General features: G+C 41.4%; 2 protein-coding genes and 1 long non-coding RNA gene across 5 annotated transcripts in view; 1 reads left to right on the top strand and 2 right to left on the bottom strand.

Annotated features, from left to right (window-relative positions):
• LOC145460454 (uncharacterized) overlaps positions 1–27,296 on the bottom strand; it is a 172,353-nt gene that overhangs the window by 101,439 nt on the left and 43,618 nt on the right. For all 3 annotated transcript variants that reach the window (XR_014039845.1, XR_014039844.1, XR_014039843.1), the window contains one exon: positions 18,578–18,678. This is a non-coding gene — a long non-coding RNA (uncharacterized LOC145460454). The remainder of the gene's footprint in view (positions 1–18,577; positions 18,679–27,296) is intronic.
• The window catches only part of LOC145460439 (uncharacterized), a 335,154-nt gene that overhangs the window by 272,461 nt on the left and 35,397 nt on the right, over positions 1–27,296 (top strand). The gene's annotated exons all lie outside the window — the stretch shown is intronic.
• Positions 1,242–5,977, bottom strand: LOC145503192 (uncharacterized). Its single transcript, XM_081482648.1, has one exon. It carries the CDS (start codon positions 5,947–5,949, stop codon positions 1,357–1,359), a length of 4,593 nt encoding a protein of 1,530 aa, XP_081338774.1. The 5' UTR covers positions 5,950–5,977; the 3' UTR covers positions 1,242–1,356.

Raw genomic sequence — 27,296 nt, 5'->3', positions numbered from 1 at the left:
GTCAATCAATTAATCAATCAATCAGTCAATCAGTCAATCAGTCAATCAGTCAGTCAGTCAGTCAGTCAATCAGCCAATCAATCAATCCTTTATTTGGTAACGCTGGTTATTGATTCATACAAATGTGCTGATGTGTACCTACGGAGATTATTTTTACATGATTATACTAGTAATCCCAGACGTCTGTTCAAATGGCTTTTTTTTTCAGGCCGTTGCACCCATCGTTGATCACGTGATGAAGAATTTCATGATCGTGCGATGAGTGAATCTCCTGCTGTCGGGGAAGGTACTTCACAATTTCCGGGGGGGAACTCCACTATAAATATGACGGGGATGCTCGTTGTACCTTTTAGCGGTTAAAAAAGCGGTTCTAGTAGCTCTTCTAGTATTCAGCCTCAAAAGGTCCCCAGTGGGAGCTTGTGCGGTGCCTTTTAGGGTATTGAGCCGAAAAAATATGCCTGGCTAGGAGAAAATGTGTTATGTAAGAATTGGTACCTCTTAGGGGAGAAAAAAATTCCAAGTCAAGCCCACAAAACAGGACCTTGGCATCTCTTAGGGGTTCTTTTCAAAATTTCCGACGAGCACCCTGGTATTTTTTTGTATGGGTGGTCCCTCCCCCGGGCACAGTTTGTTTGCAAGTTTGTTGAGTTTCACACTTTCTAGCCAGATTCAAATTATACTACAGAGAAGAGTTTGAACGATGCAAAATCCATTGCATGGACAAGATTTTCCCTCGAACTTGATACTTTTAAGGAATTTGCAACAGCTGTACTGAAACTGTAACCACGGCAAAAGATGTTTTTCATCATTTTAAGCTATTAAACGGAAAGCGCACAAGAATTGCGGACGGAAGTAATTTTGTTTTATTGGGTCGAAAAATCCAGAACCAAAAGCTTTGAGATGACTTCTATAAATCGTCAAATGCCACTGTCATAATTTCCGAGTGCAACTCTCTGAGAACTATCTGGATTTGCAACACTAGCTTTTTTAACATTATTTAACCACCGAGGTATTGTCCCGAAGTTGTACGGTACACAAAAGACTCTCGATGTTGTGAACAATTCCCGGGTTTAATGACAAAACGAAACGAAAATACTACAAAATAGTTTCTCTCTCGATCCTCGTGTTGTTTGCATTGTGTTCGTGTCTCTCCCCTCTCTTCAACCTATTTCACAATACTTGTCTCAATTTCACTTGTCAATCATCTTTAATCATCTAAGAACTAAATATGACATCCGGTTGTAACGCTACGCAGTCACGACAGTTCCGGTCACGCTCCCCTAAAATTTGATTATCACTTAAATTTTACTTTTATCGCGGTGAATGTCACTTGAAACTGAAAAAACGATTCAAAGTTCAATCATCCGAGGCAATTAATCTGATTTTAGCTCCCGCGTCTACTGCTGCTCTTCTTCTCTCAACGGTTCTACCCTGCACTCTAATCTCCGCTAACTCCTCTGTGTTCCTTTCAAGTGGGCTCCGTATTTCGAGAGGACACACCAGCTGTATTGGCCTCTGGATTTGGTTTCCCTTGTGTAGCAAATCAACTCCTCTTACAACTCCGTCTCTGCCTCTGATGTGTTTCAGAACACGACCTTTCTTCCATTCTCCTCTGTTCTTCTCATCACCGATAATGAGTACGACCTCTCCGATTTCTGGGTAGTCACTCTCGCCTCTCTTGATTCGGTGACTTTCCATAAGGCCGTGAACATACTCCTTCTTCCACCTCTGCCACACATGCTGCCTTTTGTCATTCAATCGTGCATGTAACTTGGTTACTTCGTCTCCGTCCAACTCTATGTCTTCTACGGCGTACGATCCTTGTCCCCACATGAGTGTGTTAGGCGTCAACACTTGCTCCTCTCCTGTTTCGCTTTCCATGTATGTCAAAGGACGGCTGTTGAGATGTCGTTCGATATCCATCACTACAGCTTCAAATTGTGCGTACTCTAGGTGTGTTCTCCCCATTGTCTTGTACAAGGTTCTCTTCACCTCTTTAATTAACCTTTCGTACAGTCCTCCCCACCACGGCGACTTTGATAAGTTGAATTGCCACGTTATCTGCTGTGGCGCTAAGAAGTCTTGCAGCTCTTCACTCTTGCGTATCTTCTTGATCCAGGTGGCTGTGGTTTTGAAGACGGCTGCGTTGTCCGACACGATGCGTTTTGGCCGGGTACGGCGTGTGATGAATCCGTTGAGCTTTCTCTGGAATTCCTCTGCTGTTTGTGACTTAGTCACCTCTAAGTGCACAGCTCGTGATGTTGCACAAGTGAATATCAATATGTGACACTTGCCCTGCTCTTTCTTAGAAATCTTGTAATTGAGGGGTCCTGCGAAGTCGATCCCTGTGGTCTCGAATGGTCTTCCACATTCTGTGCGGAACGGTGGTAGTGCAGCTGTTTCTGTTGGCCTGTATGGTTGAGTGCTAAACACCTTGCACAAGTAACAGCTGTTGATTATCTTCTTCGCCTTTGATCTCAGTTGAGGCATCCACCACTCTTCTCTCACTGCTGCCATGGTGCTTACGACTCCTAGGTGCTTTATGTCTTCGTGGATATGACGTATGAGCTTGTCTGCAAATACTCCCCCCTCAATGTACGTCGGCTGGTAACCAGGAATCCTCCCCTTGCATTTGAAGATACCAGTGTTTTCGTCTGTTACTAACTTCCAACCGGGGCTTTCTAGGTTTGGTTCCAGGTCTGCTTGCTCTTTCCTTATCCATCGATCTCTTGCGTAACTCAACTCCTCGGTCGTCAACGGCCCCGTTCTCTTCTTCGTTCTGTATTTCTTGGTGAGTGAGTTGTGTTTGAACCGTAGAGCCCACGCGGTCACTCGGAAGGTTCTCCAGAGTTTGGTTCTAGCAAGAAGTGTGTCCCACTCATCAGGCTCCTTCTTGGCTGAGTAAAGCGTTTCTTCCTTTTCTGGTCTGTGTTCTTCACTGACGCTTTCAGTTTTCTCTAATTCCGGCTGTTCGGGCCACTCCTCCTCATGTAGCAACCACTCCGGCCCTTCAAACCACTGCCCTTTCTGCATCTTCTCTAGTGAGGCACCACGGCTTCCTAAGTCTGCCAAATTCTTGTCAGTTGGGCAATATCTCCACTGGATTCCGGTTTCTTCAGTGATCCCAGCGATCTTCCTCACTCGATTGGATACGAATGTTTTCCATGCTCTTCCTGGGTTGCAGATCCAAAATAGCGCAACCATGCTGTCCATCCACACGTTCACTGAAGTGATAGGCCACCGCCCCAGCGCTGTCAGTAAATTTCTCACCATGTTTGCGGCCATCTGTCCTCCCACCAGTTCTAGCCTTGAAATCGATGTGTTACGTTTTGAAATCCTCGATTTTGACGTTAGCAGCCCCTTCACAAAACCTGTTGAGTGCTCCACTACAGCAACGGTCACCGCTGAACACGCTATGTTACTGGCATCTGCGAAAACGTGGAGATGTACAGCCCTTATCTTGCTGATATCTCTGGCTACGCTCCTGGGCACCTTGATGTTCCTCAGCTGACTACTCCACTTGAGCCAATCTCGCGAATTGACACTGTTCACTTCAGTGTTCCAGCCAACCTTTTCATCACACACCTCTCTGTAAATTCGCTTGCCCTCTACCATGGTCGGTGAAATTATGCCGAGCGGATCATAGATACTTGAGAGTTGACTGAGAATGGATCGTTTTGTTGGTGCTTGTTCACCCTGTATCTGTGCTTGGATCTCTAGCGTATCCTCCCTCTTGTCCCACACGAGTCCGAGCAACTTGCTTGGATTGTCCTCACTATCTAATTCTGGAATGTTGGACTCCCACTTGTGTACTGGGAACCTGGCGCCTTCAAGAATCTCAGTTGCTTCCTGTTTGAACTCCTTTAGTTCCTCCACGCCCCTTCCGGTTTTCATGAGATTGTCCACGTAAGTGTTTTCTTTTAGCGCTTGGACAGTATCCTCTAACTCCGGCGGTTGTTCATTGAAATGATGCTGAAGGGTAGCCCCCAGCATAAACGGGCTAGCTTCTGCTCCGAAGGGCACTCTTGCAAAACGTAAATGCTCTTCCTTTCCATTTATGTTGAATAAGAAGCGGAACGCATCCCTCTCCTCCTTCTTGATTGCAATCTGTAGGAACGCCTTTTGAAGATCCGCCAGCAGTATGTCAGATGACATTCGCGCCCTAATCATGATGTCCCATTGCAGCGGTTGTAGCGGTGGGCAAGTGTGCATGCACTCGCTCACACTGTTGGCGAGTGGATGTGGTTTCGCGCTTGCATCGAACACCATTCTCACCTTGGTTGAAGTAGCGCTCTCTCTCACCACTGGCTTGTGGGGCATGTAAAATACACGTTCACCCGTTGGCTGCTCTGGTGCTTTCTCGACGATGCTCTGCTCGATCTGCTCGTAAACTATGTTGTCATACTCAATCTTCAGCTCTTCGTTTCTTTTCAGTTTTCGTTCTACGTTGTGAAGACGTCTCCTGCTTGGTTCCTCATTTGTATTTGGGAGCTTGGCGCCTGGAATCCACGGCACGCCCACCTCGTACCTGCCATCACTTCTCTTCGATATGCCCTCTTGAAATTCCTTGTGGATGTCTAGCTGATCGTCTTCCCCTCGGTCCTCTACTCCTAAAACGTCGAGCGAGTACAGTCTTTCATACTCGTCAGTCTCTCTCACATACATGCAATTGCTGTCTGTGTATTCTTTCCCACCATGAACAATCCAGCCAAATGTGGTTCCCTCAACGATTGGATCTTCCGGTTTGCCTTTATACACTTGTTCCGTCCTGATCTTACAGTAGGTTGCATCCCCGAGTATTAGATGGATTGGATACTCTTCGCTTGCGGTTCTGTAAAACATCTTTCCCTGGACATGTTGATATTTCTCCTTCAGTTCTGAAAGGGTGGGCCTCTTGATAGTTGTGAAATCTGCGAGTTTGCTTCCTGTAATTTCTATTTTCTCGCTTGCCTTACTGTCGATTGAGTTGATTGTCACGTCATAGATTGGCATAGACTGTTTCTTCGTCCCATTAACCGTTACAATGTGGCGTGACTGGTGACGTATTGGGTTTAACTTCAACTTGTTAGCTGCTTCTTTGGAGATAAAGTTTCTTCCCGACCCTGTGTCTAGGTAAGCCCAAAACGTACTCCCCTGGATTTTCAATGGTACTATGGCGGGTAGGGACCTTTCCTCGACAGAAGGCGTGTATCCGCTTAGCGTGGCGTTGGGATCTTGCGTCTCGCTTCCCTTGGACCTATCACATAGGCTGGTGTGGTGTTTGCTCTTACACTTATAGCACAACCTGCTTCGACATTCCTTCCCGGTATGTCCTGGGCGGGCGCAATTGAAACATAGTCGTCTTGCTGCAAAGAACTCTCTCCGTTTTGCGATTGTGTCGTATGTTGGGCACGATTCTCCCCAGTGGTTTTTCTCACAGAACAGGCAGTGGGGCTGTTTCTGGCCAAAATAACTACGTTCCCTTCTTTTTGGTTCCGTTTGATCTTTGTGATTGTCTTCGGGTTTGTTACGCTTGAGCCATTTTTGGATAGAATTGATCAACTTTTCCATGTTCCAATCTTCCCACCTTTCGTCTGTTCTCACCAAATCGGGTTTTACTTGGGGAAGCTTGTTCAGGGTTGACAGAACAAAACCCTTGAGCATCTCTCCCTCCCCCAGAGTTTGCAGCGCGTCAAAATTCTTGCTCAGCCTCTCATAAAACTCGCGCACCCTTTCGTAATTTAGTCCTCTGGTAACTGGCAAGTTAATTATCTCTTCCATATGTGCAGCGACAACAGTTTTGCTCTGTCCAAACTCAGTTCTCAACCTGTCCCACGCCGTCTTGTACCCCAGAGTACCCGGCTTTAAATTAGCTATTCTATCTCTTACCTTTGGGGCCACCAGCTCCAAAAGGTAGCCGTATTTTTCCTCGTCCGATAATGGCTTGCTGTCTATTTGTGATGTAAACATGTTCTCAAACCTGACCCAGTCAACCGAAGTGCCGTTGAAAGGGGTTATCTTGAGCTCTGGCAGCTTCACTCGGGCGGCTTTCGCGGCTTTTTCCATCTCGATTTTCGTTTCCGTTAATTTTAACTCCGCCGTCATCTTCTCTTCCCAAAGTTCTTTCTCTTGTTGCTGGATCTCGCGTCTAAATTTCTCTTCCTGCTCGAATTTTGCTCTGAGTTTCTCCTCCTCGGCCTTTTGACTTTTGTTTCGCTCTCTTTCCTCCAAAACCTTGCTTAGTTTGGTTTTCATCTCCAAAAGCGGCGCGTATGTGGCCTTCAAGTCCTTTTTCCACTGTCTCACCTCTCTCTGTGTCGATATTCCACGGTCGATTTTAAGTTCTTGTAGTGTTGACATAAGGTCGTTTAAGCGGTCTTGAATTTCATCAGTTCGCTTGCACGTAAGCGCAATCTCGCTGTAATCGCAGTCTTCTAAAAGCTCATCGCCTTCCTCTAAGTAGAATTTTAGTTTGTCAATCTCTTCCTTGATTTTCTTCTCGAGATCTTGTTCTTGTTGTGACATGCCTGTCTCACCTTGGTCGGATTTCTCGTTGTCCGAGTCTCCCATGTTTGTGCAAGGTCTTGTGTTGAAATCACACTCCTTTTCTCCCGGCGAATCCTGGTCCCGGCACCACTTATGTCCCGAAGTTGTACGGTACACAAAAGACTCTCGATGTTGTGAACAATTCCCGGGTTTAATGACAAAACGAAACGAAAATAATACAAAATAGTTTCTCTCTCGATCCTCGTGTTGTTTGCGTTGTGTTCGTGTCTCTCCCCTCTCTTCAACCTATTTCACAATACTTATTACAATCTCACTTGTCAATCATCTTTAATCGTCTAAGAACTAAATATGACATCCGGTTGTAACGCTACGCAGTCACGACAGTTCCGGTCAGTATGGAATTTTTACAGCTAGTTCTAGCATTTCAAAGAACAGCTTATTTTCCGTGTAGAAATAAGTATTAAACTACTTCGATCCAACTTGCGTAACAATTTAATCTCTTATTGGCATTTCCGCCTGTTCAATGCAAGATTTTAATTCAACCTGTTCTGGAAGATCACAAAGAGCAACGAAACAAAAACAAGAAGATCTGTTAGATCTTATAACCGCGCTTTTAAAATTTAACTGTTTTCTTAGTACTACAGTCGCAACGCAGTGCATATTCCAAAGCAATCTTTGATGATTCATTGATTACTGTAGACATCACAGCACTTGATCAACATAAACTCTATTATCGCACCATCAGTCGTAGCCGTTGTGACATCTCCGATGACGTAATAGTCTTAATCTGGAAGTTTCTTCGGGATATGTATGGGCATGAAGATACGAACACTATTACAAACCGCTTTCTCTCTTTAAAGTCACGATTAAATTTAATTGTTTTTTTCCCTTGAGTTAAGGGTTAGCAAAGAAGTCACACGAGTCACATAATTCAAGAATTGCGTTATCTACGGCTATCTTTAGTACGGTGGTTATTTCCCTATCAATGACGTAATCTTTGCACGTTCTGACACGTTCTTTGGTTGGCTTCCAAACATTTAATTTTCTTTCCGATCTATGAACTCGCTGCCATGAAACAGTCAAAGGATTTACTTCATTTGCCTAAAACCGCAAGAAATACTCGCAAAATTACAAATAAATTAATCACCGTCGCTTCTGCCGAAATAAACTTGCAAAGTAAACACGATCTTATTTGTCACGTAGCGAAAGTGAAAGCTGCAACGTCAGCGCATTCCATGGCTGACGTAATACCTTTTTTCAGCGTATTTATTATTCCCTTTAAATCTAACGCTTTGATAAAGCGAAAATAAAATATATTTTACCCACAAAAAAGAAAACAATATCCGTAAAATTGTTCGTGTGTTTATGTTTTAACAGCTTCTGGCGGAAAAACATCACACGTTGCGTGACTCAAAGTTTGGCCGAGCGGAGGTCTGCGTCTGGTCACCGACAAAAAAAATACAACAAGAAGATCTGTTAGATCTTATAACCGCGCTTTTAAAATTTAACTGTTCGCTTAGCACTACCGTCGGAACGCAGTGCACATTCCAAAGCAGTCATTGATGATTCTTTTCTTACTGTAGACATCACATCACTTGATCAACACAAACTGTATTATTGCACCATCAGTGGTAGCCTTTGACAAATCTCCGATGGCTTAATGGTCTTAATCTAGAACTTTCTTCGGGATATGTATGGGCATGAACGATATCAACGACACAATAATAACACTATTAACAACAACTTTCTTTCTTAAAAGTCATGATTAAATTTAATTGGTGTTTTCCACGAGTAAAGGGCTAGCAAAGTAGTCACACAAGTCATAAAAAAACCCTATCCCGACCGATGTATCGATTTTGGTCACTCCAGTGACCACAGATTGAAAACGTGACAGAAAATTGGCGTTACTTTTGATTCTCACCAAATTTGTCGTATCCCCCCCCCCCTCGGGAGAAGTTTGTTAAGTTAGCTAATTTAGTATGCAAGCCACCGTAATGGCGGTCGCCCTCACCGAAATGTTTATTTGCTCAAAATTGGGGCAAAATCTTTCGGAGATGGAAATCAGGACATTTGTAAGGATACAGAAAGTAATTTGGGACCGGTTGCTGGCTTCTAAGGCTGAATTTATCCAGAAGTAAGCTGTATTTTCGTTTTCGTGTCGAAAGCCACGCGATGAAATATTATCGGCTTGTTCTGCTGTCTTGTTCTGTTTTTTCTCTTTGTCGTTTTTGTAGCCCGCCGAGGCCAGTCTTTCGTCTAAATCAGTTGAAAAAGGTTCAAAAAAGATGTTCCCATTCAAGTTTAAACTCTCAGGCGATAATTGTGGAGTTTTTTGGCCGAAACGTCGGCTTTGTTATGTTGGTGTTTTTCGGTTGCTATGGGCGACCGTTGCTTCCTTTGTTAGGACAAGTCTGGGAAGTGAGGTCACAAAAAAATTCTAATTAATTCTGGTTTTGTTCGATTTCGCTGAAATTTTAACACGATAAAGTTGGATTGTTAACGAATAGATTTACCGCCTGCCGATGTGTGGTAGCTATTAACGCTGAAGTGTTATATCGCTTCGAAGTCAGGGTTTTGAAGAGATTTTTTTGCAACATGTGGGTTCGGCGTGATTTTGTAATCTGAGGTTTCGGTTGACCCCGAAGGAAAAAATATCCGGAAAAGGTCATTTCATCGACGATTCAAACAGATATAAATATGTATATGTTCCGAACTAAATTTCTGCTGAAAAAATATAATTTTTGACGAGCGCTGGGTTTTTAATTTATTCCCGCGAAAGATGAGATTTATTGTTTCAACAGCTTTTGGCGAGTAAACATCACAGGTTGCGTGACTCAAAATTTGGCCGAGTGGAAGCTTGGGTCTGCTCGCACCGAAGTCGAAAAAAAACAAGAAGATCTGTTAGATCTTATAACCGCGCTTTTAAAATTTAACAGTTTGCTTAGCACTACCGTCGGAAAGCAGTGCACATTCCAAAGCAGTTATTGATGATTCTTTTCTTACTGTAGACATCACATCACTTGATCAACACAAACTGTATTATTGCACCATCAGTGGTAGCCATTGACAAATCTCCGATGACGTAATGGTCTTACTCTTTGTAGAACTTTCTTTGTAGAACTTTCTAATTTAGTATGCAAGCCACCGTAATGGCGGTCACCGTCGACGAAATGTTTATTTGCTCAAAATTGGGGCAAAATCTTTCGGAGATGGAAATCAGGACATTTGTAAGGATACAGAAAGTAATTTGGGACCGGTCGCTGGCTTCTAAGGCTGAATTTATCCAGAAGTAAGCTGTATTTTCGTTTTCGTGCCGAAAGCCGTGCGATGAAATGTTATCGGCTTGTTCTGCTGTCTTGTTCTGTTTTTCTCTTGGTCTTTCTTGTAGCCCGCCGAGGCCAGTCTTTCGTCTAAATCAGTTGAAAAAAGTTCGAAAAAGATGTTCCCATTCAAGTTTAAGCTCTCAGACGATAATTCTGGAGATTTTTGGCCGAAACGTTCGGCTTTGTTATGTTCGTGTTTTTCGGTTGCTATGGGCGACCGTTGCTTCCTTTGTTAGGTCAAGTCTGGGGAGTGAGGTCACAAAAAAATTCTAATCAATTCTGGTTTTGTTCGATTTCGCTGAAATTTTAACAATCGGAGCAATCGGAGGTTTTTGTTGACCCCGAAGGAAAAAATATCCGGAAAAGGTCATTTCATCGACGATTCAAAGGAATATAAATATGTATATGTTCCGAGCGAAATTTCTGCTGAAAAAATATAATTTTTGACGAACGCTGGGTTTTTAACTTTTTCCCGCGAAAGTCAGTATCGGAGATGAGATTTATTAATGTTTCAACAGCTTTTAGCGAGTAAACATCACAGGTTGCGTGACTAAAAATTTGGCCGAGTGTAAGCTTGGGTCTGGTCGCAGACAAAACTGCGAAAAAAAAACAAGAAGATCTGTTAGATCTTATAACCGCGCTTTAAAAATTTAACTGTTTAGGTAGCGCTACAGTTGCAATGCAATGCACATTCCAAAGCAGTCCTTGATGATTCTTTTCTTACTGTAGACATCACGTCACTTGATCAACACAAACTCTATTATTGCACCATCAGTCGTAGCCGTTGTCTCCCATGACGTAATGGTCTTAATTTGGAACTTTCTTCGGGATATGTATGGGCATGAAGATACGAGCACTAAACTCTATCTCGACCGTAGATTGAAAACGTGACAGAAAATTGGCGTTACTTTCGATTCTCACCAAATTTGGACAGTGGGACGATCTCATCATTAGCCAATTACAGGCCATTTCTCAGCTCTTTTCGTCATATCCCCCGCTCGGGAGAATTTTGTCAAGTTAGCTAATTTAGTATGCAAGCCACCGTAATGGCGGTCGCCCTCACCGAAATGTTTATTTGCTCAAAATTAGGGCAAAATCTTTCGGAGATGGAAGTCCGGACATTTGTAAGGATACAGAAAGTAATTTGGGACCAGTTGCTGGCTTCTAAGGCTAAATTTATCCAGAAGTAAGCTGTATTTTCGTTTTCGTGCCGAAAGCCACGCGGTGAAACATTATCGGCTTGTTATGCTCTCCTGTTCTGTTTTTCTCTTTGTCATTTTTGTAGCCCGCCGAGGCCAGTCTTTCGTCTAAATCAGTTGAAAAAAAGTTCGAAAAAGATATTCCCATTCAAGTTTAAGCTCTCAGGCAATACTTGTGGAGTTTTTTGGCCGAAACGTCGGCTTTGTTATGTTGGTGTTTTTCGGTTGCTATGGGCGACCGTTGCTTCCTTTGTTAGGTCAAGTCAGGGGAGTGAGGTCACAAAAAAATTCGAATTAATTCTGGTTTTGTTCGATTTCGCTGAAATTTTAACACGATAAAACTGGATTGTTAATGAATAGATTTACCGCCTGCCGATGTGTGGTAGCTATTAACGCTGAAGTGATATATCGCTTCGAAATCAGGGTTTTGAAGAGATTTTTTTGCAACGTGTGGGTTCGGCGTGATTTTGTAATCGGTTTTTGTTGACCCCGAAGGAAAAAATATCCGAAAAAGGTCGTTTCATCGACGATTCAAAGGAATATAAATATGTATATGTTCCGAGAGAAATTTCTACTGAAAAAATATAATTTTTGACGAACGCTGGGTTTTTAATTTTTTCCCGTGAAAGTCAGTATCGGAGATGAGATTTATTTAAAATGTTTCAACAGCTTTTGGCGAGTAAACATCACAGGTTGCGTGACTCAAAATTTGGCCGAGTGGAAGCTTGGGTCTGGTCGCAGACAAAACTGCGAAAAAAAAAAAACCACGGGTAAACCATGAACCGCGCTCGGCCCATGGCCGCGCGGTTAAAAAAAAATGATAAACCACGGGTAAACCTAGAACCGCGCTCGGCCCATGGCCGCGCGGTTAATAAACAGGTTCCGATGCCAATATCTGAGACGGACATCACAGTTGATTGATGACAGCAATTAACGACCCGCGGGGCGGCTCATTTCCTGACAGGAACACTAGCTGCCTAACATGGATTAGGAATGTTACATAAAGCCACTGGCTAAAGAAACGACCGGGATAGCATAGGCCGCCTTTCTGTAGGGAGCGCCATCGGTGAATGGGTTTACAGCACAGTCTCGACTGTGAACCACGAAGTATGATGTTCGGAAAGTTCGCATCGTAGGTGGGTCAGGTTAAATTGATATTTCTCTACCAGACATGTGTTCATCTTTTGAGCCTGGTATTTAGTGTAGTCATCTATTCATTTCAAGCCCTCCTTTTGTTTGCTTCAATGTACTCTTTAATTCTTTCTTCAGGACTAAATAATTTAATCTCTCAGCTCACATACAAATGTTTTCTCGGTAGCAGTTCCCATATCATGCTTTGAAATTGTTTGGAGTACGTTACATGTCCTTTGGCATACTGAGAGAATCTGCATAACTTATTGCGGACTGAAACAACCATGTCTCTTTGGACGATCACATGATTGGGTGGGTGTATGTTATGACTGGCTTGAGCTGAGTTCTCCGCCTTCATAACATTTAGTCGGTAAGAGACAAAGGTTCCAAAGGCAGTAAAAACACTTTGTAAGAAGTTGGAAAAATGCATGCCAAGGAACCAGAAGCGCGCCTAAACAGTTGCATTTTGTTCTGTAACTTGCTAGATACAAGTTACCTTGTCACTCCCGGTTATGTAATCTTATGTTGTTTTTTGAAACTCTGGGCTTTTAGAACGCAATAAACGGAAAGATAAAAGTAAATTGAACTGTTCAAAACAATTTGTTACCTTAAACGTATAAAAGGAAGTTATTACTGCAAATGGTTGATGTTGTCAGGTATTAATCTGTTATTTAGACGATCTCGTAGTCGACTGCACTGGGATAATAGATTTTCAACTGATAAACAGTTATGATCTGCTTGCGTTTCGTTGAATTTTTCCTATGATTTGAGACAAGATATCTTGTCAATTTCAGTTATGTTAGCTGAATGTGTCTACATATAAGGTTTTTTAAAAAAAACCTGAGTTTAAAACGCAATTAGCGGGAAGATAAAAATGCACTGAACATTCAAAGCAATTTCCTGATTAGATTCAGCGTATAAAAGGAAAGTCATAATAAATTATGGTTTGTGTTTTCCGGTCATGTTTGCTAATCTGTTATTGAGATGATCTCGTTGCAGTCGACGTTGTACTGGGATAGTAGATTTAAAATGATAAGCGTTGATACAGCTCACATGAATTCACAGTCAAGAGTTAATCGAGTTATCGCCCATCTGTGGCTTAAAAAACTCACTAAGTTTAGTTATGCCCTCCCCAAACAAAAGGGATTATTTTAACGTCACGCGCACTGACCTTGCATGATTTGGCTAAGACGCTTAGCTTTGAAATATCAGGAATCTTGGTAAAAGGCTTAGAAAATGACATTCTCGTATAAACAGCCGATTAAAAGGAGATAATTGATCTGGTTTAGATTGATTCAATCCAAACCAAGCGGTCCTGAAGGCGGGTAAACACATTACAGTCAAGACACTACGATCTCATAGTTTCTTGCTATAGTGGAATGCGGAATTCTCGAAATCCTCGATTTTTCGAACCTCGAACCAAACACTGTTCCCCTACCATCAGTCGAACACTGTAATTAACTTGTAGCCTTTTGGAAAGCAGACTTATTAATGAATACTATAAACACTTACTTAGTGCTGGGCAAAGTTGACATAACAGCCTCTGGGAGTAAAATGTCGTAAATTTGTTTTTCGTTCTCAACACTGATCATGATAAAAGTATTCACGCGCAGCACTGCAGGGAAAAATACGGAGCTCGCAGGTCGATATCAAGGCAATTATCTGAGATAAGGTGGAATCAAATCGAGTCAAGGCTTTTTAGAATTAAGACCACCTTGGAGTGTCTCAACTGACAGGTGTTGATTTATTGTCACTAGCTTAAGAACAACATTAGTGTCAATTATCTTAACTCGTCCTATAACTAGACTAAATGGATCACAAATTAAAGGAAATGGAACCAAGTAACAGGCACTATTTAACTGCAGCGGTTAAATTGAGACGTTTGGATGTTTAAAGTTGGTTTACTGTAGAAGGAAACTTTATTGAGTTGTACAACGGAAATATAAAGCAAACGGGCGACATCAAAACAATGGGATTGAAGACTTAACATTATTGACTTGACATTTATTAATGGATCATCGTGATTGCTAACGATCAGTTGTTTAAACAGCTTATTCGCATTAGTGATTCGTCTGTGGAAGTCAATAGTTCGTGGTTGACATATACAGCTTGAGGTAGCATCTAGCAGTTGGCGTTTGACTGGTCAACGTTGAACACGATACGACTCTGAACTGAGGTAAGCTTAGAAATTCCAACCGAGCGGTATAACCATTCAGTTAAGTTGTCATTCCTTTTTAAATATGTCTAGCACAGTAAATCCTTTAGTGATCGCTAAGAACTGTGTCAATTGATAAGTACTGTTTGGAAAATACTGAAAAACAAATAGCCTTAAATCTGTCAAACAATCCTTATAGTATAATGTTGCCATTAGAGTATTGAGAAAGTTACATGTCTTGGTTCAACAGCGGTAATTAATTTCTCAACTTTATCACGTTTAACATTTGATTTTCAAAGCGACAGGAGGCTATGCCAGTAAAATTACTGCGAAGGCCAGATCGGTTTCAGATTATCGGGAAACTTTGATTAATTGAAAAAATTATGGTTCATTACAAAGCGGGTATTACTACAACTAGTCACGCAAATATTTGTCATGTACCCTATTCATTTAGGGATGTTTAATAATCACGCACTAGTCTGTGAGCAGGCTCACCTTGGAGTCACACACGCAAGCGGCGAAGAGCAAGTCGATGACTGGAAACGAGTACAAGTCCGCGGCGTAGCCCTGCTCCCCAAGCGTGAACTTGTTTTCAGGCTAAATAATCAAGAAGGGCCATTTAATTTCGATTTCATTTCGGTAAACTTTTCGGGAATTTTTTTGCTTTAAAACAAGGATTTTAATCCTGCAAAGTGAAGGCACTCCTCATCATATTGCTTCAATTTGGATCGTTGCAGGGTGAAGCCGATAAATAAACTAAATAAAAGGTCATGAATGCTTTGATTACACGTAGAGAGAACAAATAATGTAAACACGGCGTTGATGCATGGCTTTGAAAAACCTAAGGAAAAGTATTTACACCGGAATGCTTTTATGCCCTTATATGTGCCGTGAGAAAAATGCCCTGAGGCAACTGTTATAGCAGGCTTTCTAAAAGATGCTTGCTCTTTGTTATAAATTTTGGGCCACCCTCGAGTCACAAAAGATTAATGAATGATCTTAAAAAGGTGCTAATCGGTTTACACTGTAACTTGAGGTTTATCTTCAGTTTAGTTAAGAATTAACTCTGTGCGTTTAACTTGAATTTGTCTGCACGGCAACTAATCATCTTGAAATAGGGCGCGTACAACATCACTCCTTCGCTCGTCGACTGCTAAGATATATCGACGTCTGTAGATGGAAAGATACCAAGATAGACAATTATCCTTCAATGTTTAATTACCCACGTCATACAAGGCGCGGCGGATGACATGGATAACTCGGATAATGATAAAAGCATTCACAGACATTGGACAAATTGACTCCAAATTGAATCCATGAACTGCCACTCGAGGAGATATTAATTGCTTAGAAGATACATCTTTCATTATCTAGAGCCCTCATAAAGATCACCACAAAGTATGTTGCGGAGAGCTTATATTAATTTTTAACCAGCCCGACGACATTGGTAAGTTTGGTTCGAAAAATCGGATAGTTCGACAAAACGGGGATAAAATTACAGTGTTCGACTGGGGAGAGGGAAACGACTTTGGGTTTGAGTTATCGGGAGGTTCGAAATAATGAGGGTTCGTGAATGGCTATAGAGACCTTTTAAAATCAATGACCTATGCTACCAGTAATTCAAACCGTTTTCTTTGTGCGCAGAATCCATTTGGAAAAAGCATTTATAGATGATGTCAGATGATCGGTTTCATGATTTAGTTAGCACTGAAGAGCAGAATATTCTTTAGGAACCTTAGGTATTATTGGCTTCCTTGATGCCTGTTTCAAATCGGAGGCTGGAACGGTAGAAGGCAGTAATGGAAATGTTTGTTTTCGTCATTCGAAACACAGTAGTGGACTGCTCGCCTTCTTATGTAAATGTATATTCACTGGGTGAATAAAAACTGAAATAATACGTGATTGAACTTCATTATCTTTGTAGACTAATAACGTTTTAAATCCACGTTATTGTCGGCGTTACAAGCTCGATCGATCTTTTTTGTCTGAAGCGGTACTTCAGGTGGCTCCACGGGTAATCATTTATCACGTTGCGCGCGCTATTGTTATGTTTTGAGTGGTGTTTCTGCATTCGTTTTTACACCCAGTCCTTTAAAACTTATTAAATGTAATAAGCAATGATGATATGTTGATTTACTATCGTCTCTCTTACAATCTTGGCTTTGAATGTTGAATAATAAATGCCCAAACAAATGCGTTGTTTACAGTTTTTAGGGCTTTATTTGTGATTTTCTTGAATTTCCTTCGGTCAAATTTTCCAAATTTTTTACGGTACATTGAATACGGCGGGATGCGAATTTTAAACCCGAAAAACGTAGGGTTTGTAAAGGCAGCTTTTTTGATATTTTCAAATTTATGTCTTTTACCGCTGCAAAAAATCTGGTCTTATAGATTTCCCTGAAAAACGAGCTCCGACTAAAGTAAAATATTTACTACCAATCTGCCAAATTTTACGGAATTTCACCAAAGGAAACCCAAGAAAATTCACTGTCAGTTTTGCTTTTTGTGCTTATGTTGACGTAATAAAATGTCGAAAAACACTGACGTTTTTCTTTGAGCGCGCGCAGATTACTTCCTCAGCGCTCACGCGATCGTAAAACTATAGGCAGCCACCTTAAGGTGTCAACAGGTTATCGCCCATTAAGAGCCCATTAAGAGCCCATTAAGAGCCCAATAAGTTCAAGAAGGTATAAACCCCGGCTTCCCGGCAACACTAATAAATCAGCCTCCCAAACAAAGCGGCTGATAAGGATATGTTACCTTAAAACTGTCGGAAACATTTGTGAAAGACGACTCAGCTCCGCGGGAATGTTGCGACAAACATTTGACAACGTGGAGGACCAAGTCTAAAAAATTAGCTGACCGCCGTAAGCTGACCTCTTTATACTGAGCTTGTATGCATTGTTTATGTTGAAAGCCAATAGGCCTTATCACGGTTTTCGATGCCATCTCGACGGGTAGTAGGCAAAGCGGTCAGGAATTACAGTGTTTGTATGGAAATCCGATGGCAAATAACATTTTCAAAAATTGAATTTTACACAATTTGGGAATCGCAACTTTGCAGTGTAATGTATGGTTTTTGTTGTCAGGTATTAATCTGTTAAATAGACGATCTCGTAGCCGACCTTGTCCTGGGATAATAGATTTTAAAATGATAAACATTGGGTGGGCGTCTGTTATGATTGGCTTGCGTTGAGTGCTCCGCCTTCATAAAAATTACTTCTTGTGTTTTGTCCTCAATCAAAACAGTCGATAAAACACAAAAGTTCCAAAGGCAGAAAAAACACTTTGTGGGAAGTTGCAAGCCAAGGAGCCAGTATCGCGCCTAAGTCACCAAAAACGGGGGACAGTCGCAATTTTTGCTGTGATTTGAGAGACAAGACATCTTGTCAATTTCAGTTATGTTACCTTATGTTGTCTACATATAAGGTTTAAAAAAAACCCTGAGATTAAAATACAATTAGTGGGAAGATAAAAATAAACTGAACATTGAAAACAAGTCTCACACACGTAGCGCTGCAGGGATGAATGCGCAGAGGGCACGCAGGCCACTTACATGGCAATTATCGGATATAAGATGGAATCAAATCGAATGTTATTGAAAGATGGATCAAGGCTTTTTTAAAATTATGACCACCTTGGAGTGCCCCAACTGTGTCAATTATCTTAACTCGTCTGATAACTAGACGGCTAAATGGATCCCAAAATAAAGGAAATGGAACCAGATAACAGGCACTATTTAACGACAGCGGTTAAACTGAGACGTTTGGATGTTTAAAATTGGTTTAGTAGGAAGCTTTGTTGAGTTCTACTCCGGAAATATAAAGCAAAACGTGCGACACCAAAACAGTGGGGATTGAAGTCATAACACTATTGACGTTGTAATTCCTTTTTAAATATTGCGACGCCAAAATAATGGGATTGAAAACATAACATTATTGACTTGACACTTGGTGGGATCATTTATTGCTAACGCTCAGTTAGTTACACAGCTTGTTCCATTTTATTTGTATTAGTGATTCGCCGCCTTTGGTATCATTGGTTTGTGGTTGACAAACAGCTTTAGCTAGCATCTAGCTGTTGGCGTTTGACTGGTCAACGTTGAAGACGGTAGGACTCCGAGGTAAGCTTGGAAAATCCAACCGAGCGGTATTACCGCTCAGTTAAATTGTCATTCCTTTTAAATTTGTCTAGAACACTAGATCCTTTAGTGAATCTATATGATCGCTGAGAACTGTGTCAATCAATAGCACTGTTTGGAAAATACTGAAAAAAACACTCACTCATTCACTCATGCCCCTTACGCCTAAGTGGCGTATAGGGCAGCAATATGTTCCCTCCACATCTGTCGGTCCCTTGCCATAAACTTGATGCCTTCCCAGGTCTGAAAAAACAAATCGCTTTAAATTTGTCAAACAATACTTAATAATTAATAATGTTACCATCAGAGTATTGAGAAAGTTCAATGTATTGGTTCAACAGCGGTGATTGTTTTCTCAACTTTATCAAGTGTAACATTAGGTTTTCAAAGCGACAGGGAATTACTGCGAAGGCCAGCTTACACCGTTCAGTTTATGGAAACTTCGAGCTCGCAGGATAATTCTTAATTGAAAAAAAACATGCTTCATTACAGAGGGATTACTTCAAGTTTACTCAGATACTTGTGATATGTATACCTGTACATTTCGAGTTGTTTAATAATCAGTAGCCTGTGAGCGGGCTAACCTTAGAGTCACACGCTAGAGTGGCGAAGAGCGAGTCGGCGAGCGAAGCAAGTCTGCGTCCCGGGGGGGGGGGGTTACTTTAGGAATTTCTGGGTGGGGATGTGCCGCTGGGACCCTGGAACCCTAAGCCTATACTAGAGCTAGTTCAGCTGAATTTTGCTACCCTATACTAGAGTAACCAGTATTAAAACCGCCGATTTCCGTCTGAATCCCGATTTTTGACAGTTAATAATATCCAGTAGTGTTTTATGATAGTCATCTATCGACGATGTTGAGGCTGAGTTACAAAAATTTAAACTTTCAAATTTCATTTTTTTACATTTTTGAGTGGCAATTCCTGGTTCCCTTAGTTTAGATAAAATCTTCAACCAACAAGTCAGTTTCGTGAAAAATGACACCCTATTTTAGACCCAAACGCTCTGATTTATATACCCTATGCTAGTGTAAACTGCTTGAAAACCATACCCTTCACAGCGGCACATACCTATATAACCCATATATCGCAGTCCCCCCCCCTCCCCCCCCCCCCCCTCCCCATGCACTGCGCGAAAAGCCAAATATTCGGGCCCGAATTCGCTCGAATACGGATCGGCTCACGCCGCGTATGCCGCAATGTTCTGACGTATTCGATTACGGCTGACTCGAAATACACCTGGAATATTCTAGAGGAATCCGGCCTGTTTTTCCGTATTCAAATTTAATACTCGTGAATGACTCGAAGTGTTCGATAAATCATACGGGCCACGTTTTGGTAGATTAATGTTGCATTAGATGTTCTTCGAAGATATAGCGATCATTTATGACTCGAACATTTTCGAATACTCTCAGTTGTTCGAGAGTTTGCGACTGGAAAACGCGATGCACGACGCCACTTCTGACGTGAACGTCTTCGAATACTAATGAATACGTCAAGTATGCTCTAATTTTCGAGAATCGCACGCTATGAATACGAAAGTTGTGTCACATTTTTCACAGCCAAAGATGTATTGTGTCGTCAAGAACGGGTTTTATGTTTTATACCGCGTAGTTCATTCAGACAACACGCTAGCTAGTGTTCCGAAGCATCCGACTGGAACACGAGACTCATGCGAAGTATGAAACGTGTTCATGTTTAAATACTGAGGCATACGTGAGGTTTTAAGGTATTCTAAACGATACACTTCAAGTGTTCTGTGATGTTCGACTGGAACATGAGACTCATGCGAAGTATGAAACGTGTTCATGTTTGAATACTGAGGCATACGTGAGGTTTTAATGTATTCTAAACGACACACTTCAAGTGTTCTGTGGTGTTCGACTGGAACACGAGACTCAATCGAAGTATGAAACGTGTTCATGTTTGAATACTGAGGCATACGTGAGGTTTTAAGGTATTCTAAACGATACACTTCAAGTGTTCTACTCCCCAAACGTTAGCTTGTTTTCAGGCTAGATAATCACGAGAGGCGATTTAATTTGGACAAATTCTAAACTACACGGTTAACCCTCTGTGTGGTTTCTTTTATAAAGAGTATTTTAATTCTGCAATTTGGATCGCTCCAATTTGGATCGTTGCAGGGTGCCGCCAATAAATAAACCCAATAATGATAGTTCATGAATGCTTTAGCCTGGTTTTCACTAGCGACGCAAGCACAAACGCAAGCAATAGGGATAACCCGATTGAAAACGAGATTCGACGCAAACACAAGCACAAGCAAAATCATCCGAACGTTTCAAACTGTTTAGGGGCGAGGTAATCTGGATCCAGTGTTTTCATTCGCTTGTGCTTGTGTTACGCCTGAGCGGTACAAACGACCACCTAAAATATCAAGCCTAGGTGGTCGCTTACGAGGGTTGGTCACTAACGAGAGCTTAGATCAAATTGGGTCAAAATTTTGCCTTATTAGCATATGGTAACTATGTCAGTGCCCATCTGATCTAAACCCATATAATAACTTTTAGTAGCCACAAAAAATATTTACGCTTTCCAAAAGTATATATTTACTGAGAGTATCATGGTTCACTTCTGATAGACTTATTCTCCAATTTCCGCTCGATTATCTGTCAATTAAGTGGTCGCTTACGGGAGGTTAAAAACAAAAGAAAATTTCAATCTTTTAGCTCTAAAAGAGGTCGCGGTCGCTTATGAGAGGTGGTCGCCTAAAAGAGGTTCCACAGATAGCGATTTGACTTGGAAACTTTTGGTAATTTGGAAAGCTGGTCGCTAAGGAAAGGTGTTCGCTTACGAGAGGTGGTCGCAACCGGAGGTTGCATAAGCGCAAGCACAAGAAGAAGGAAACATTTTGATCCTTGTGCTTGTGCTTCCGCTTGTGCTTATGCCTGCGTCAAGGCCGTTTTCACGGTGAAATAAGAATTATTGTGTTTGCGCTTATGCTTGCGCTTGTGCCTGCATTGCTAGTGAAAACCAGGCTTCAACAAACACGGAAAGCAAATTAGCCGGAATCACTCACATCGCAATCATCGCATCGTGAAAAAATGCTTGCTGTACGTTAATTATATTTTATCTGAGGCGGATGACATATAAATGATAAAGCACTCACTGACAGTGGACTATTTGATTCCATGACCTGTCACTCAAAAGAGATGTTGCTTAGAAAGTACAGCTTTCAATATCTAGACCCCTCCTAAAGATCGCCACCAAGTTTGCTGACTGCTTAGTATGTTAATTTTCAACCAGCCCGCCAACATGGGCGGTACGTCTAGGAGTCAATAGTTTATTCCGTGTTTGTATAGCAAATGGCTAAAGAGATCTTTTTTGAAATCAATGACCTACGGGTAATTCAGACATTTTCCTTTGTGCACAGAAGCCATTTTGAAACAGAACTTATAAGGTTCAGTTTCATGATTCAATTAGCATTGAAAAGTGCAAAATTTTCTTTAGGACCTTTTGTTATCATTTATTGCCTTCTCTAATACTGATAGTGTAGAACGCGAGAAGTCAGTGATGTACGTTACGGAAAGTGTTAGTTTTCTCCATTCGAATCACACAAGCGCGGCTCGTGCCTTTTTTAAAGCAAAAGATGTTTGACGCACTATAGCGCCTGCGTAGGCACTTAAACGAAAATTTGAAGGGAAGTTTCTAAAGAGTTTTGAAAGACAGAAATATTGAGCGTTTTGGAGAACCCGTACAAGCCAACTGGACGAACAAAATTTTGTCACTGAATGCTTAGGAATAAATGCTAAGGGATTGAAGGGCGTTTCACTGTATTATCGCAGGTCAGATAACGTTTTGAAATCCACTTCCTTGAAAGCAGCCTCTGCTGGCGGAAAAAAAGAAAACCGTGGATGGTCCTATGGAAATTATTAATTGTATTTTCGATCTCTCCAATCAGCTTTCATTGCGTTCATAGCAAAATCAATACACACCAACCGTTAGACTGTTTGCTACAGATGTCATGACTGAAGCAAATGGCTGATCAAAATACAACAAATGTACAACGGCGCAGTCGATTACATACCGGAAACGTTGGTGTAAGGCTTCAGTCACCACGGAAGTGTTGCGGTTAATGTTCAACAAAGAGAAAGGCCAAATCTGAACAATGACATCCTGATCTTTCAGTCAAAAATTGTGTGCATTGTACGAACTGGCGACACACCGTAAATGTTATGAAAAATCTAATTGTTGTGCATTTTACGTAAGCGAGCGGCCTGACATCCCGATACAGATAACTCGATATACAGTGTATACGGCCATTTGATATCCTAATTACTCGGGATGATTCTGTCCCCTTTTGCCCGGTCAAAACATTTTAAAGTACTGCAAGTTTCGAAGTAATAGACCTGCCCCTCTTTCTTATAATTCTGATCAGACACCTACTTCTGTGTATCAATTTATTACCGAGCTCCAGCGTTGCCTCCCATATTGCGGCTTAGACATTAGTCGATACAAAAACCACAATTTTCGCATCGGGGGCGCGTGTCACGCTGCCGACAAGGGTTTTTCTGATGCGCAAATTCGAGCTCTCGGTCGATGGAAATCTGACGCCTTTAAGGTTTACCTTAGATCTGAAAGTATCAATGCCAATTGATTTAATTTTGATGGTACTTCTCTTTCTGTATTTAGTAAGTCCTGACAGCTTCGTGGGTCAGACAAGGGCTGCTATGTTGCTGTCCTTCATTGATGGCCACTAAAGTAGGACAGTCAGGGACTGCTACTTTACGGCCTACTTATACCATTAGCAATATTCAGAACTGGGGGTTTACTGAAGTCGGTCATACAGGAGCTGCGACTTCACTCTCATTCTTTAATCCTTATATCCTTGTCCGAGCCTTCGCCTGTTGGTGAAGTCGGTCAGACAGGGGCGGCGGCTTTTCTAGCTCCCTTTAACTTCTATGATTTATTCTTCCACAGAATAATTAGTAAAAGGTGCTCTTTAATTTTTCATTGAAGCCGGTCAGGCAAGGGCTGCGGTTTCACGCTTGCCTGTTAAGACTACACAGGCCTGTTGCTAGCAATTTCTTTATATCATTAGGCACAACATAAAGAGTGAGCTTCATGTTATTCGACTTATTCTGCCACGCTGACTCTGCTTTTGTCTTGGTGGGGCTGCCACAACCGGTGGCACGTGGCGTCTTTTTCGCCCCACCTTTGCTGAATGGAAATCCTGTACATTTGGATCAAATTAAAAAGGCCACATGTGTGGCCAAATTCATCCAATACATGTGTCTAGTTTTATTGCGCATTCTTCAGCAAACTAGTTCGACTTCAAGCAGAGTTAGCGTTCCGTACAGTCTGATGCATCGATTTAAAACCAAACATTATGTTCACGCATAATGTTATTTATGTCGAGCCATGACGGTAACGTAATGGTTCGCCCCACCATTTGCTGAACAATGGAAATCCTGTGGATTTGTGTTGCCACAATTAAGTGTCCTGGATCAAATCAAACACGCCACATGTGTGGCCAAATTCATTCAATACATGCGCTTAGTTTTATTGCGTTGTCTTCAGCAAAATAGTACGACCTCAAGCAGAGTTTGCGTTCCGTAGAGTCATGCATAAATACAAATCCAATTACTCTGCATTTTACGTAAGCGATCGGCCTGACATCCCGCGATACAGATAACCCGATATGCTAAATTGGTTATAAAAAAAAAAAGAAAGAAAACATCGCGGTGTCACTAGAGAATGAGAACTCAGTTACTAACGTTTGCCACTTTTGAAGGAAGCTGGCTACTCTAAAACCGCTGTCGTTCTTTGCCACCTCGTTCTGTGGGAAACCCGGCAATACTTGAGGACCCTTGAGGTATTAAAGTCTTGCAAGCAAAAGAAATATACTTGTCCACATGAAATTTTTATCGTGATGATTATGCGATCCAAAACAAAACTAGGAAAAGAAGGAAAGACGAACTCGGAATCTTTCCGCAGAAAAGTTGAATTAAGCTGCAGATTTTAAACTGAGTAGTTGTCTGTTAACTAGGAAAATAAATTGTCCACGCTATAAACTGGATCAACATTTTCCGACATCGCAAGATATCGCAAATATGCATAGTAAACTTTAATACCGTAGCGGCCAAACCGTATCTTAGCGACTTTTGCTTTGTCGTGATAATTACGCTGATCCGGATAAATTTATTACCACAGGGTGCCAAGAAATGGTGTGATAAGACTATCAACAGCGCAATTATCAACGCCTAAAATGTAGATTAGCTTCACTGTTTTGAAAAGGCAACACAATTGATCCCGGTGATGTTTGGATGTTCAAAACTGGTTTAGTGAGAAGCTTTACATTCCGCTGAGTTGTACAGAAACATAAACCAAAATAATGGGATTGAAGACATAACATTATTGACTCGACACTGAGTGGGGTCACTTATTGATAAAGCACAGTATTTACCCAGCTTGTCCTATTTCATTTGCAATAGTGATTCGACTTTAGAAGTCATTTGTTTGAGGTTGAGAACGAGATCCTTTCAAAATCAATGACTAACGCTACGAGTAATTCAGACAGTCTTCTTTGTGCATAGAAGCTATTTCGAAACAGCACTTATAGATGATTAGCGGGCATGGGGAGTCAGTTAGGCTGGAGAAGAGCAAAATTTTCTTTGAGACCTTTATCAATTATTGGCTTCTTAACTGAATACCTGTTTCAAATCTGAGAGCGTACAACGCGAGAAGTCAGTAATGGAAATGTTTGTTTTCGTCATTCGAGTCACACAACTGGATTACTCATGTGTTTATGCCAACGTACGATGTTTTAGCCTGGGTAGGTGTGGAAGCGTAAAAGTTGGGCGCGTGTAGGAGCAAAAGAACATCGATGTAACCATTTCTTAATCGTTCCTTATAAAGACATGAAGTGCATCCATACAGGGGCCTTTACGGTCATGGCTTGTCAGGCACATTGCCTCAAAAGATCACCGGCGACTGCGATAATTTTCTGTTTATGAATGGAAGCAGTTGCCTGGTTTTATAAAAGACCGTAAAATAATAACGTACGAACGTGTTACAGCCTAGCCGAGAGGGCATTAAGTTTCTGTTTGCCTGCTTGCAGAACATTAGCCCATTAGCTTGTGTAATTTTAATCATTGCATGAGATATGGGTTCATTCATCAATATACCGCGATAGGAGGTTCGAGGGGAAAACATCACAGGCTAATATCGACCGAACTGAAGTTTTTTTTCCTTTTTTTTTTAAATTTTATTTCAGTGCCATTTAGTTATATTCTTGGTATCTTGTTGACTCGGGAGAAGACTTGAATGTCATGTAAAAGCTCTATGCACGCTCGTCGTGTCTTTTGACGCTAAGCACATTTACCCTCGGCCGAAAAGGAGGAACCGGAATTTTGAATACCAACACTTTTTTTTATTTCGCTGGTGGAAGTTTTGATTTGACGACTGTGTTTCTTCATCTCAGGGTCATTGCCAGACCTAACGCATTTTTGCATCCAGGTTAAGCCGCAAATCAGCTTTCAATTGAGACAAAATTCGTCGTTATGCTTATAATTCTTGGGCGTATTCTGTCAACATTTGGATAACTTTTCCGCCAATTTAAATCATTTTCTGACTTCCTGAGAAACCAAAGCTCGCAGACTTTTGATGTGTCTTATAAGTAAAGTGGAACCCCGTTGGTCACCAACCGTGCCAATATTTGGCGGTATTAACGGGGTAGGGTCAAATTTCATGACTGGTCCAAATTAAGTAACATATTTACAGCAGAAGCTAACAGATATATTACAATTGCAATTCTAAATAACTGTTCTTTAATAAGCATTCCGAATGCAGATATAATTTTTAAAAATCGAAACTTCAATCACTACATACAATATTAACAATGGAAAGATGAACATACATGATAACTGGTTAGAGTGGCCGTAACGTGAAACGGGGTATATAATTATAAAGGATTATACAGGTTGGGATTCCAGAATGTTGCCTTTGGCCGTATTAACGGAGTGACCGCATTAACAGGGTTTTCTTATGAGAAAATGTTTGGTCATTTCGCCGGGACACAAAAAAGTGGTTGTAATAACGAGGTGACCGTAAGGCTGGGTTCGACTGTGGAGCGAAAATTTGAATGGGAGTTCCAAAACACTTTTGAAAGACCGACAAGTCCAGGTTGTTAAAGAGCCGGCAATAAACACAAAGGTCACCTGGACCAACAAAAATATTGTCACTGGATGATTAAGAATAAATGCTATGTGATTGAACGTCATTATCTCTACATTAAACTAGATCAATAACGTTTTGAAACCACTTTGTTGAAACAAGCTTATTCTCTGTACTTCAATCCCTTCAGTCACTGTGCTCTTCTGTCTGAGTACATATCATTGTTCGTCACATCAAGCTTTATACTATTTCTGACTCGCCTACAGCCGGATATGACTGGTCATGATCAAAATACGACAACGTTAATTACGCATTACAACTTCGGCCTTTTGATACGCCACCTCGAAGTATTCAAGGAGGTGTCAACAGGATATCGCGCATTTACAACTTAAAGTACCACTAAAAGTTGAGCCGCTTAAGAAGGTATAAACTCCAACTTCCCAGGATGTTATCAAAAAAAAGACAAAACAAAGCGGCAATTAGGATATGTTACCTTGAAACTGTCAGAAACTTTTGTGAATGACGACTCAACACCGCGGGACTATTGCGGCCGAAACATTGGACAAAGGTTAAGCGTGGACAAATAAGCCGACCGATGCTTTGTAGAAAGACTCCTCTGAGTGTTGTTGGAACGATAATGTTATTACTGCACATTGACGTAAATAATCGGCTTGATATCCCGAAATAGATATAACCCGATATGACAGATTGGCTATCAGTGCATCTCGTTAT

This window comes from Orbicella franksi, chromosome 11 (genome assembly GCF_964199315.1).
Source record: "Orbicella franksi chromosome 11, jaOrbFran1.1, whole genome shotgun sequence".
NCBI lineage: Eukaryota > Metazoa > Cnidaria > Anthozoa > Scleractinia > Merulinidae > Orbicella > Orbicella franksi.
This window is presented reverse-complemented; position numbering and strand designations above follow the sequence as displayed.

Coding starts and splice junctions, on each gene's coding strand:
- LOC145503192 (XM_081482648.1), bottom strand. CDS start 5,949: ATGTTTACATCACAAATAGACAGCAAGCCATTATCGGACGAGGAAAAA.